Here is a 14,224-nt window from a genome sequence, read left to right as displayed (position 1 = left end):
ACCTGCACAACTACACAGAAGAGCGGAGTATAACTGAGTTACCCAAAGTCATTTAGTGACCTAAATACAATGACCAATTTTAGAGCCCTAAAAATAATTTCCCTTAGTCATCTCCTCAAATTTATGAGGTAAATACTAGCATTGTCTCCATTTCACAAATAAATAATCTAAACCATAGAAAGTTAAAAAGTCCAATCTTGCAGAGTTAGTAAACGACAGAGCAGGGAGTTCCCACCCACTCTGTTACACCACTCTAGATCTTCCAAAGTGATTATAATTGGCATTTATTTATTCACTCGGCTGATATTTATTTAGTACTGGTTGTTGGACAGAAACTGGATAGAAAGAATAGCCCTGTTGATGCAATCTCTTCCCTATGGAACTGCCACAGGTGCATACACACTCTTACACACGGTGTAGACTCTCAGCTCATACTTACTGGGTTGCCCCACCCTCTGTGGTGAAGTGTGCCCTGGAGCTGGGCAGTGCTTGATGTGCTGTCTAAACATTTTATATATCATTCTTTCCTGCAGACAGTGATAAATGTATGGCACAAAGGAGGAAGCATCAGGATGCTCTTAGAAGTATTATGAGGGGCTAACTTTATAGAGGAGTATAAGAAACCCTTTTTGAATGAGGCAACTGAGCCACAACTTGAACACTGAGTTTTCTCAGCATGCTGTGAAATGACCCAGTGCACAAGCCAAACCACACACAGACCTGTAGTTTGTGTTGAAGACCTTGGGCTTGAACTTAAGTCAAGGAGGTGCTGTTTAATAGAGTGAACAGGGGAGGAATACCATTCTGCTTTTATTTTAAGCAGTACATGGAGGTGACTGTATGGACAATGGTTGGGAGCAGGGTGCCCACACAATTCACACTTTAGATTGATTCTGCGTGGTGAGAATTCAGGCATGAACTGCTCACAAATTAACCTTTTCAGTTTTTTGGTAAAACCATGTACTGAAACAATTCTAACGAACCACAAATTGCTATACCCTAAAGGCTACAGTAGAAAGCAAAAATACTGTGCATCAGGGAATTATAAAATAGGCTCAGCTACTTTCAATCAAAAACCATTGTTCTTATTCCTTCTTGTTTTCACTCAGAGGAATTCTTAACTCTCAGTCAAAATTTTCTACGCGTATCCTGAAAGGCTCTCGCTCCTGAAGCAAAGCAAATCAGTAAACACTTATCTAATGTTTATTCTGACTCTGTGTTGGGAGAACCCCACTTGTCTTGTTTGCTTCAGTTCCCACCAGGTGGTTATGGTAGATGAGCAGTACACAGTGCTGGCCTGCATTTAAACCTCCTTTTTATTCACAGGTAGCAATGCAGCCTTTGGAGATTAGCATAAGGTAGTGTGTAGTGAGTAAATTTTGAAGTATAGTACAGATTGAGTTAGAACAAAGATGTTTTCGGTATCCTTGGAAGAAGATGTGCTCCACGAAGGTGTCTGTTTGGCAAAGGGATATTGAGAAGTGTAAAGCAGTTGAATGTCAATGTGCTGCAAACCTGGTATGCCTCTAATGGATTTCATCATGCTAATCTTCTCTGAGCTCTGGGATGCTAAAATATTTGCTTGTCATTTTGCACATTCCCTTCTCTCTTCATGGGGACAGACTGAGGGATGGGTAATATTAGGTATCTCTCACTTTCTTTCTTCTCAGATATTGAACCTCACTCTCATCTGTGTTAGATGTTTCAATGAATGCCTATCTTTAACTTGAAAAGTCTATTCCATTAACTTTCTCCTCCTTGCTGCCTACAGGATAGACCACTGGAACAATGAGAAGGAGAGAATTGTGCTGCTCACAGAGAAGACTCTGTTCATCTGCAAATATGACTTCATCATGCTCAGCTGTGTACAGCTGCAGCAGATTCTCCTGAGTGCTGTCTATCGTGTCTGCCTGGGCAGCTTTGTCTTCCCCAGGATGTCACTGGACAAGTGAGTACTATGTCAGCAGGGGCACGGCAGACTGGAAGTCAATAACAACGTCAGTTCAGAATTTTAAGCTGGAAGGATTCACAGAAACGGGCAAGTTCTATGATTGAACTTAGGAAACTTTTGAGTTTCTACTCTGTGTCAGGCACCAAAGATACAACTTGAAGCAAATTTGTGCTTCAATACCTGAAACTGGCAAGAAATAGCTAAATGTAAGGTGGGAAGAGGTGTGAGAGCAAGAAGAAAAGCTCTTGACACAATTCATGTGGCACATAGGTAGAGAAGTTTTCCCCAAGTACCAGTTGAGCCAATATTTGTTGTTGGGTAAGAGGTACCATGGAAGAAGAAAAAAATTAAGTAACATTGCAAGCAAAAGGAACAGTACATCAAAAGAGTGGAGGAGGGACAACATGTAGTCCTTTTGGGACATCAATTTATTCTGTAAAACCAACTGGATAGAACTCAAGATGGCCATTTAATTGCTGTATAAGTCTCTTTAGACTGTGCCTGGAGGCTTAGTTGGAGCGAAGATTCACTGTCTTAGAGACCATAACAGTTAACTAGGGACTGGGTGGGATCCACAGATGAGGATTAAAGAATTGAGTGTTCCTGTTATGGCCTTAGAAAGAACTCCATTTCCTAAATATTTTAGATCTAAGCCATAAGGATAACCATGTTCCTCTAAGACTGAAGGTGAGCTCTTCTCATGCACTTCCAGGCTGCTTGAGGACAGGCGCCATATTTGTTGTTCTTTAAAGTACCTAGCATTGTGTCTGGTGCATAGTAAATTTTGAAAAATCTTTTTTTTTTTAAATATATATATTTATTGGTACATTTTGGGTATAAAATACATTTACATTTATCATTGGGTGTTTGTACCAGAACATGAGGCATCTTAGTTTTTATTTTTTCTCCCATTACCTCTGCACCCTTCACCCCCTCCACCCTTCCCTAGCTACACAGTTTGATTCCATTTTTTTTTCCTCATAATTTTTCTCTTTCCCTTCTTCCCTTTCCCCTTTCCCTTCCACCATCCCCAAACCCTTGGACCTTTTCTTCTTTCAAATTATCATTTATTGATTGTAATCATTTTCATCCTTATTTACACTTTCAATTTCTTTGAGAAATCTTTTTAAGACACAGAAAAGAATCTTTTTTTTTTTTGGACCAGGGATCGAACTTGGGTCCTTGTGCTTGCGCAACAGGCGGCGGAACCACTAAACTAAATCCCCGGACCCTAGAAAAAATCTTTTTAAGATACAGTTTGATGAAGTAATTGAGTTTCCTTATATGAAGATTACCATAATAAAGACCTATTTTTTATTTACTGTTTCATGTATACAAGAAGTGATTAACTCATTTAGTTCACTAACTTTTAAAACTGGTAGATTTTTTCAATAATGCATACACATTGTAAAAACATATTTATTCATTACAAAAATTGTTTAGGACCTTTCTTTACTACTTTAAATCTTCAGCCCAGTATTCTGTTGAGAGAGGAAAGCAGTATCTTGTCCATATTTGAAGAAATGGTCTATAAATTGTAATGAATTAAAATATACACACTACCTCAATTTTTGTATACTCTTAAAAATGTGTATCTTTACACACATACTTATTGCATATTGTCTGACCCAATAGAAGCATATGTCATAAAGTGTCCTATTTCATGCTGTATATCCAGTGATAAACCTTGGAGATGTATTACATATTCATCTATAGGTCAATCTTAATCTTTAATAGTGCAGAATGTTTTAAGACTAATCTATTTATCTGGCCTTTCTTTGATGGATATTTATTTTTAACTTTACTCTTGCTTTTTTTTTTCTTGTTTTAATTTGGATCACTAGAATTTTAAGGATTTTGAGTATGTTTTTCTAAATTTAGAAAGTCATTTTATTTATTTTTTTGTACAAAATGCCTTTTTTGACCGTATTTTCTTGTTTTCTCTTGAGACATTAAATTTTTGTCTTATTGATTTGTAAAAACTATTTATGTATAAAAAAACTCTTCCTCTTTTCTGCCATATATTTTGCAAATATTTTTCCCATTTGTTATGTCTCATAACTTTATAATGCTATTTTTATTTTTAAGTATTTTTATTTTATATTTTAATCTTAATGCCTTTAATATTTAAGTGTTAAATATATCAGTATTTCAAGGCTTGTAAATTTATGACTTGTTGAGAAAGGCTTTCTCTGCACGGCAATTATAAAATCAATTTCCAAGTTTTCTTTTGATCTTATAATTTTATATTTAAATATAGTTAAATTTATACTTCATCTCACATTTGCTTGTGTAAAAAAGAAATACAATCAGTTTTTATTTTACCCAGATGGTAGTCTAGGGTTTTCAGCATCATTTATTCAATATTCCATTTTCTGACATTGATTTGAAGTGCATCTGCATCATATATTTTTTCTTTGTGCATTTGTGTCTTTCTAGATTCTTCATTCCATTCCTTTTATCTGTTTATTAATGGACAAAATGGCTTTAACTATTCTAACCATATATTACATTTTGCTATCTGATAGTCACTTCTTATCTATTAATCTCCTTCTAATTTAAATTCTTATGTACATTTAATTTTTCATCAGCTTGCTTTTTTAAAAATCACATTTGGGGCTATGTAGGATAATTAAGTCAGTGATAGAGTGTTTATCTAGCACATGTGAGGGTCTCAGTTTAATTTCCACCAACAAAAAAATATATAGTTTTTAAAAGATTTTTCAAATACAAAATTAAGCTTTCATTACCACGACAAACCCATTTCATCGTGACATTTTATTCTTCTTATTTACTGTTGGGTTTCATTTGTTTTTTTTTTTGAGGATTTTTGTGTTTTTGCTTGTGAGAGCTATCAATTTGTTATTTTTATTCTTTTGTAATGTCTTTACCAGGTTTTGATATTTGGATTATACCGCTATCATAAAACAATTTGGGAAGTGTTCTTTCATTTATTTTCTAAAACAATTTAAAAATTATGAGCAATGTAATCCCTTTCCGGACCATTTAAAGAAGTTTACAAGAGAAATCTGGACCTGGGCGATACTTGGTGGGATAGTTTTTTGCTTGTTTGGGTTTTTGGTTTTTTTTTTTTTTTTTTTTTGGTACCGGGCATTGAACTTGGGACCTTGCACTCGCAAGGCAGGCGGTGGAACCACTGAGCTAAATCCCCTGCCCTTGCTTGTTTGTTTTCAAATAATGAATTAATTTGCTTTACAACACTTGGCTTAGTGAATAGTTTTTCTTGATTTTGCTTTAATTTTAGTAAATTATATCTTTCAAAAAATTTGTTAAATTTATTTAACTTGTAGTTGAAGACAGTTTATTAATAATGTTCCATTATGGCCTCTTTAATGCTGTTAAGACATTTAGTAAACTTGTTAAGACACTTGGTAATATCTTCTTTGTTTCCTAGAAAAGGTGATTTGTGTCTTCTTTCTCTCTGTCTCTGTCTCCAGTTTTAGCAAGAACATGTTTTATCATTTGGATAATTATCAGTATTGTTTGTCTGATTTTTATTTAGTTGATTTCTGCTTTTTATTATTTGGTTTCTTCTGTTTACTTTGGGTTTACTTTTTTCTTTTTTTAGCTGTTTAAGGTTGAAACCAAAGTTATTAATTATAGATATTTCTGATTTCCTAATATGAGCATTTAGAGCTATAAATTTCCTTTAAAACCCTGATTTTGCTGCAGCACTTAGATTTGATATTCTGTTATGAGACTATTTTTTAATTTTTCTTGATTTCTCTCAACCATAAATACTATTTTTTTTAAATTAAATACTTTTATTGGTACATTGTAGGTATACAACACAATCACATTTCTCATTGGGAATTGTACCTTTATATAATGCATCTTGGTTCTTATTTCTTCCCCATTCTTAGCCCTCCCTTCACGCCCTCCACCCTTCCCTATTTACAAAGACTTTATTTCCATTTTTTCCATTTCTCAGCATTTTTCCTTTCCCTTCTTTCCTTTCCCCTGCCTCTCCCACTACCCCTACCCCTTTGGACCTTTTCTTCCTATTTTACATTATCGATTATTCATTCTAATCATTGGTACATTTTAGGTATACAATATAATGACATTCATCATTGGAAATTTGCACCTTTACATAGTCTCTCTTGGTTCTTATTTTTCACCCTTGCCCAGCCCTCCCTTCAACCCCTCCATTCCTCCCTATTTACAAAGATTTCTTTCCTATTTTTCCATTTTCTCGTATGAATCCCATTCCCTTCTATCCTTTCCCCTAGCCCTCCCACTTCCTTCCACTTTGGCCCTTTTCTTCCTATTTCACATTACCTATTATACATTTAGTCCATATTTACACTTTCAGTTTCTCACATCAGAGAAACTATTTGGTATTTATACATGTGTGTCCTATTTATTTCACTTAAGAGTATAGCCTCAGTGTGCATCCACTTAGCTATAAATGTCTCTGATTTCTCATTTTTTATGGCTGAGTATACTCCATTTTATAAAAAAAACCCCACATTTTCTTTATCCAGTCTCCAGTTGATGGGCATTTGGGCTGTTTCCAAGTTTTAGCTATTACAAATTGTGCTGCTATGAACATGGGTGCACATATATCACTGTGGTATAATTCTTTTAATTCTTTGGGGAAGATCCCCAGAAGTGGAATAGCAGGGTCAAATGGGACTTCCAGTCCTAGTTCTTTGAGGTATCTCCATACTGATTTCCACAGTGGTTGCACCAGTTTACACTCCCACCAGCAGTGGAGCAGGGTTCCTCTTTCCCCACAGCCCCACCAGCATTTGTTATTGGTTGATTTCATGATAGCAGCCATTCTTTCTGGAGTGAAGTGGAATCTCAGCATTGTTTTCCTTTGCATCTCTCAAATGACCAGTGATGTTGAACATTTTTTCATGTATTTATTTGCTATTTCTACTTCTTTGTCTGAGAAATATCTGTTCATTTCAGATGCCCATTTTCAGATTGGGTCTTTAACTGTGGGAGGTCTGATCTTTTTCAGTTCTTTATAGATTCGAGATAGTAGATCTTTGTCTGAGGAAGAGCAGGTGAAGATTTTTTCCCACATTGTGGGTTGTCTCTTCACACTGCTGGTGGTTTCTCTTGCTGTGCAGAAACCTTTTAATAAGAAGAGATCCCACTTGTTGATTGTTTGTGCTAGTTCACGGGCAACTGAAGTTTTGTTCATAAAATCTTTTCCTACACCGATGTCTTCAAGGGGTCTACCTAACCTCTGTTCCAACTGGTTCAGAGTTTCTATTTTAATATTTAGATCTTTAATCCATTTTGATTTTAGTTTAGTGCATGGTGAGAGATATAAGTCTAGTTTTAATCTTTGGCAAGTTGAAGCCCAATTTTTTCAGCACCATTTATTAAAGAGGCTATCTTTCCTCCAGTGAGGGTGTTTGGCTCCTTTGTCGAAGATGAGATAGCTGAGTGTGTCTGGTGTTGTTTCTGCATCTTGTAATCTGTTCCACTGGTCCTCAAGTCTGTTTCTTTGCCAGTACCATGTTGTTTTTATCACAGTAGCTTTGTAGTATAGTTGCAGGTTGGGGATTGTGATACCCCCTGCCATGTCTCTGTTACCTAGAATTGTTTTTGCTATTCTGGGTCCCTTCTTGTTCCAAATGAATTTTTGGATTGTTTTCTCAAGGTCCATGAAGTATCCTGCTGGGATTTCAATTGGAATTGCATTAAATCTATATAGCAGTTTTGGAAGTATGGCCATTTTCACTATATTAATCCTTCCTACCCAGGAGCAGGGGATGTCTGTCCATTTTCTGATATCATCTTCAATCTCTCTTTTTCAGAGTGCCATAGTTTTCAAAGAAGAGGTCTTTGATTTCTTTCATTAGGTTGATTCCTAGGTATTTCAGTTTTTTGGATGCTATTGTGAAAGGAATTATTTGCCCTATTTCTCTCTCAGTGAGTCTGTTGTTCGTGTGGAGGAAAGTGATTGATTTTTGTGTGTTGACCTTGTAACCAGCTACTGGACTGAATTTGGTTATTAAGTCTAGAAGACTTTTGGTGGAGTTCTTGGGGTCTACTATATACAGTATCATGTCATCTGCAAATAATGACAATTTGACTTCTTCATTTCCTATCTTTATTCCTTTCTCTTGTCTAATTGCTGTGGCTAATGTTTCCAGAACTATATTGAACAAGAGTGATGATAGTGGACATCCTTGTCTTGTTCCTGATTTTAATGTGAAGGATTTCATGTTTTGACCATTTAGTATGATATTGGCTGTTGGTTTTTCACTGATGGCTTCTATCAGTTTGAGGTAGAGACCATCTATTCCAATTTTTTTTAGGATTTTTATCATTAATGCATGTTGGATTTTGTCAAATGCTTTTTCTGCGTCTATGGAGATAATCATATGGTTTTTGTCTTTGGCTCTATTGGTATAGTGTATTACATTGATTGATTTGCATATATTGAACTATCCCTGCATCCCTGGGATGAATCTCACTTGATCAGGGTGGATGATCTTCTTGATGATCTTCTGCATTCTGTTTGCCATTATCTTTTTAAGGATTTTTGCATCTATGTTCATTAGTGAGATTGGCCTATAGTTTTCCTTTTCGGTTGGGTCTTTCTCTGCTTTGGGGATCAAGGTGATGCTTGCTTCCAGGAATGAATTTGGGAATATTGCTTCCCTTTCAATTTCATTGAAGAGTTTAAACAGTAGTGGCAGTAGTTCCTCTCTAAATGTCTTGTAGAATTCAGCAGTGAAGCCATCAGGGCCCGGGCTTTTCTTAGTTGATAAGTTTTTAATTACATTTTCAATTTCATTGGTTGATATTGGGTTGTTCAGAAATTTTAGGTCTTCTTTGTTCAACGTTGGTAATTCATAGGTATCTAGGAATCAGTCCATTTCTTCGGTGCTGTCCATCTTATTGGCGTATAGGTTCTGGAAGTAGGTATTGATGATCATCTGGATTTCTGCTGGGTCTGTTGTGATTTCATCCTTTTCATTCCTAATTGCATGGATTTGGGCCTTTTCTTTCCTTTTTCTGACAAGGTTGGCTAAGGGTTTGTCAATTTTGTTGATTCTTTCGAAGAACCAACTCTTGGCTTCATTGATTTTTTGTATTGTTCCCTTAGTCTCCATTGCATTGATTTCTCTTCTGATCTTTATAATTTCCTCCCTTGTATGTGCTCTGGGGTTGTCCTGTTCTTCTTTTTCTAGAAGCTTGAGGTTCAGCATCAGGTTGTTTAATTGGGCTCTTTCTGTTTTCCTAATATGTGTATTCACTGCTATGAATTTCCCTCATAAGACTGCTTTCATTGTGTCCCATAGATTCCAGTATGTTGTATTGTCATTGTCATTTATTTGAAGCAACTGTCTGATTTCTTCTTTAATTTCCTCTGTGACCCATTAGTTATTCAGAAGTGTGTTGTTCAATTTCCACATGTTTATGAAATTTTTTGAGTTTCTTTTGCTGTGGATCTCCAATTTCATCACACTAAGATCTGATAATATAGAGGGGATAACTTCAATCCCTTTGCACTTACTTAAACATGTATGAGTATGTGTGTGTATGTGGTCTATTTTGTGTGAGTATGTGGTCTATTTTGGAGAATGACCCATGTGCAGCTGAGAAGAATGTGTATTCTGATTTTGTGGGGTGGAAGACTCTGTAAACATCTGTTAAGTTCATTTGTTCAAGAGTTTGATTGAGTTCTAGTATTTCATTACTTATTTTTAGTCTAGTTGATCTATCTATTTGTGACAGTGGGGTGTTGAGGTTCCCCACTACAGTTGTATTAGTGCATATATGACTTTTCATGTCCGTTAGTATTTGTTTTATATCGCTGGGTGCACTAGTGTTTGGTGCATATATGTTTCTGATTGTCATGTCTTCCTCTTGGATTGTTCCCTTTACAAGGATGTAGTGTCCTTCTTCATCTCTCTTCATCAGTGTTGGTTTGAAATCTACTTGATCTGCAAAGAGGATAGCTACTCCTGCTTTTTTGGGGGGTTCCTGTCACATGGAGTATTGTTTTCCACCCTTTAACTTTCAGTCTATGAATTTCCTTTTGAATTAAGTGTGTTTCTTGTATGCAGCATATTGTTGGATTTTGCTTCTTGACCCATTCTGCCAGTCTATTTCTTTTGATTGGTGAATTGAGACCATTAACATTGATGGTTATAACTGAAACGTATTGACTTTTCATTGCCATGACTTTTTCTTTTTGTTGGGTTCTCCCCCTTTACATTTAATTTCTTGTCATGCCAGATGGGTTCATTCTGCTTTGCTTCCTGGGGTTGTGATCCTCAATGTCTGTTCCTAGGATATTGTGTAAAATTCTTTGGAGTGCTGGTTTGGTATTCACGAAGTTCCTAAGGTGCTCTTTGTCATGAAAGTATCTTATTTCTCCATCCATTTTGAAAGATAGTTTTGCAGGGTATATCAATCTGGGTTTGAGGCTGTTTTCTTTTAGGGCTTGGAATATGTCACTCCAAGCTCTTCTTGCCTTGATGGTTTGTGTTGAGAATTCTGCTGTGATTCTGATGGGTTTTCCTTTGTGTGTGATTTGTTTCTTTTCTCTAACTGCTTGTAGAACTTTGTTCTTCTGTTGAGTTTCTGGAATCTTAAAAATTATATGCCCATGTGTAGATTTTTTTTGATCAAGGCTATTTGGAGTCCTATATGCCTCACTTATCTGTATGTCAAGCTCTTTCCCCCTGCTTGGGAAGTTTTCTGCCATTATTTCTGTGAAGAGATCTTTTATGCCATCTGCACTCTCTCCTGTTTCTTCATTGACTCCAGTCAGTCTTATGTTATTCTTCTTTGCATCATCTAGCAACTGCTGGATTGATTTCTCATGTTCCCTTATAATTTTGAAGCAATTTTTCTTTTCCTGGTCACTAATTGCAATCTTATCTTCTATATCTGAAATTCTGTCCTCACATTGGCTCATTCTGCTGGGTAGACTTTCAATGGAGTTTTTCATGTCCTGGAAATCGATTTGCATCTGTTTTATGGATTTCATTTGTTTCCTATGTTGGGATTCCATCATGTTCCTGAGCTCCTCTCTAGATTTATTAATCATGTCTTGCACTAGGGGCACAATTTCTCCTGTTATCTAAGAAATTATCTCTGATTTCCTTTTTTCCAGATCCCCTTTTGTTTCCAGTTCAGTGGGTCCAGGTGGTTGAGTATCAGAGTGTTCCATCTCATTTCCCTTTGGGGTTGCTGTAGGTGATCTGGGAGTCTGTTTTGAGACTTATTTATGTGTTTTCTCATTTTGACTGGGGGTGGGGCTGTTGGCGTTTGCACGGATCACCTCCTCTGAGCTGGGAGAGGTGGGACAGGGGCCGGGAGCAGCCGTAGGGATGGCGGCCCAAAAGCCCTTTCCTGTGGGCTGGGAGCAGCGGGAGGGATGGTGGCTGGAAAGCCCCTTCCTCTGGTCCAGAAGCAGTGGGATGGCATTTCAGAAGCCTCTACCTCTGGGCCGGGAGCGGTGGGAGGGATGGTGGCCCAGAAGCCCCTTCCTCTGGGCCAGGAGTGGCGGGACAGAAGGTGGCCCAAAAGCCCTTTCCTCTGGGCTGGGAGCAGCAGGAGGGATGGTGGCTGGGAAGCCCCTTCCTCTGGACCAGGAGCAGTGGGACCGTGGCTCAGAAGCCCCTACCTCTGGGCTGGGAGCAGCAGGACTCAGTACCGTGGTCTGGTGGTCTGGTGTCCTCTGTGTCTTTGTAGTGTGGAACCAGGTGGCTGTACAGAGGAGTGGGGGGTGGGGGGTCCAGTGGATTGTTACCGGGGCATGGGCTGATTTGGTGTCTTCCACGTGACTCGGGACCTTGGTAGGGCATGGGCAGACCTGCCTGTCTGCCCCATCCATAAATACTTTTGGACTTGTATTTTCTCATTACCCCAAATTTTCTTTTTCTTAAAGTCTTTTATTTTTTTTTTGGTATGGAGATTGCACTCAGGACCTTGAACTTGCAAGTTTTTCTAATTATCTTTCTATTACTCAGTTTTAATTTAGATGACATACTACCTTTAATTTCAATCCTTATAAAAATATATAGACTTGCTTTGTGGACTGAACAATGTTGTATCTTTGTGAATGAATTATGTGCCCTTGAAAGAATTTTATTTGTAGTTTTCTATGCATATGAATAATTTAATCATGTTATCTTTACTAATCCAGTTTTGTAATAGATTTAGGTGTTAAAAATCTATAATTGTGGAATTTTCTAGCTCTCCCTTTAATATTATTACTTTTTGCTTGATACATTTTGACAGCCTACTATTATTTGCATATGCAATGATGATCAGTACTTCTTTTCTGGTTGGCCCAGCCTCTGTTCACCATGAGATACTTCTTTTTATCTGTGGCAATACTCAACATCTAATACCTATTTTATAATCTGATATTATTGCAGATTCCCCATCCCTTTTATGTTTACTGTTCACCAAATACATCTTATTTTGTCCATTTGCTCTCTACTTATTTATATCATTGTATTTAAAGTATATTTCTTAAAGAAATCACATTGGTAAGTTGTGCTTTTGATCTATTGTGATAGCCTCTGTCTTTAAATTGCAGTGTTTATACTGTTAATACTTTTGTAATTTTAGTATGATTAGAGTTAAAGCTACAAGGCTGCCTCTTATTGGCTTTCTTCTTTATACTTTATTTATTTTTCTCTTTTAATTTTTTTTTTTTTGTAGCACAAGGGAATGAACTCTTGTGCACACTAGGCAAGTGCTCCACCACTGAGCTACATCCTCAGTCCTTTTTATTTTTTATTTTGAGACACGTTCTTGAGGAACTGTCCAGACTGGCCTTGGACCCTCTTGCTTCAGCCTCCTGAGTGTCTGAGAGTTCAGGTGTATACTACTCTATTCAGTTTCATTCATGTTTTTTGCTTGATTTTGTTTATTTGTGTTTTGAGATAGTGTCTCATTATGTAGCTGAGACTTGCCTAGTCACTCATCTTTTGATTAAATATTCTTCAAAATAGAATTTTAATATATTTTGACTATTCAATTGCAACTCTGTATACATATATGTTGTGATTGTCTTAGGGCAGAGTTTCTCAACATTAGCACTACTGCCTTTTGGGAAAAGATGCTTCTTTTGTGTAGGAAACTGTTTTGCACACTATAAGATGTTTAGTAGCATTTCTGGCCACTGTGCACCTACATACCAGCAACCAACCTGAGATCACTGACCTTTTTTTAACTTTTGCCTTTTCCACAGTGTCAGCTAGTCCAAATAATGTAGTATAGACTTTTAAGATTGGCTTCTTTCCCTGAATATGTACTTGATGTTACTCCATGTCTTCATGGCATGAAAATCATGCATTTATTTTTCTCCTTAGATCTAATTTATATCAATACACATTTTCTAATATTGACGCATTTTTACATGTTGCATATTTGAATTAACCTTGGGATTAACATCTCTATATTAATATACTATTGATATCAATTGAACTGGCTGATAGATTTTTGTATTAATATTCCTAAATTTGATTGATATATGGCTTTCTTTTATTGTGTTCCACTTGGAAATTTTCTATCAGGGATAGCTAATTTGAAAAATAAAGTTTGCTTTTTCCCCTCCATTGACTTTATCAAAGAAATGGCTTTATCTGTTACTTAGAGGTTTGTTCTATTTCATCTATGAAAATGCCTGAACCTGGTGCTTTTAAAGGAAGAATAGAACTATAATTTTTTCACTTTTTTGGAGATATTGGCATGATTAGATTTGTTTCTTTTATGATAAGTTTCTGTTATTTATATCATACTATAAACATCCTCAGTCTTGTTCGGGTTTATAAATATTCATGAAATTGGAAGAGCAAGAAAGGAAGTGATGAAGAGAACAATTAAAGATTATTTTGTGTGTAATACTTTCATTCTTGTGTGGAGTTTCAATTAGTTAATGGTTAGTTGTCTAGTTGATCTATTTCACAGTATCATTTATTTGAATTTTTTTGTTCATAATAGAATTTTTTCATTTTCCCATTATTTTCTATATTTATTTGTATTATTTCCTACTGTTCTATTTGTGTTTGTAGTATCTTCATGTGATATTTTCATTCATTTAATCATTTTTATTAAAGGTACAATAATATTTTATATATATTCAGTACACTGCTATTTATTTCCTGAGAATAAATTTAAATAACATTTTAAAAACTTAGTTTTAGTTTTTTTAAATTTCTTATTAATTTCTAGTTTCAATACTTTATTTCACAGTGTCTTCTCTTTTCCTCTGCTCTGTAATTTATTAAATATTTTTACATTTAAATAGCCAGA

At 36.1% G+C, this 14,224-nt stretch overlaps 1 protein-coding gene across 4 annotated transcripts in view; it reads left to right on the top strand.

The window, feature by feature from the left end:
• Positions 1 to 14,224, top strand: part of Tprg1 (tumor protein p63 regulated 1) — a 146,745-nt gene that overhangs the window by 65,939 nt on the left and 66,582 nt on the right. For all 4 annotated transcript variants that reach the window (XM_087187019.1, XM_021255687.2, XM_087187020.1 and 1 more), the window contains exon 4: positions 1,772 to 1,948. In XM_087187019.1, the coding sequence (XP_087043145.1) occupies positions 1,772 to 1,948 (177 nt within the window). The remainder of the gene's footprint in view (positions 1 to 1,771; positions 1,949 to 14,224) is intronic.

The sequence above is a fragment of the Heterocephalus glaber genome, unplaced genomic scaffold (assembly GCF_053883595.1).
Source record: "Heterocephalus glaber isolate CG9 unplaced genomic scaffold, H.glaber_assembly_v1.0 deba00001504, whole genome shotgun sequence".
In the NCBI taxonomy this organism is placed as follows: domain Eukaryota; kingdom Metazoa; phylum Chordata; class Mammalia; order Rodentia; family Bathyergidae; genus Heterocephalus; species Heterocephalus glaber.
The sequence above is the reverse complement of the archived record's forward strand: the minus strand, read 5'-3'. Positions and strand labels throughout refer to the sequence as shown.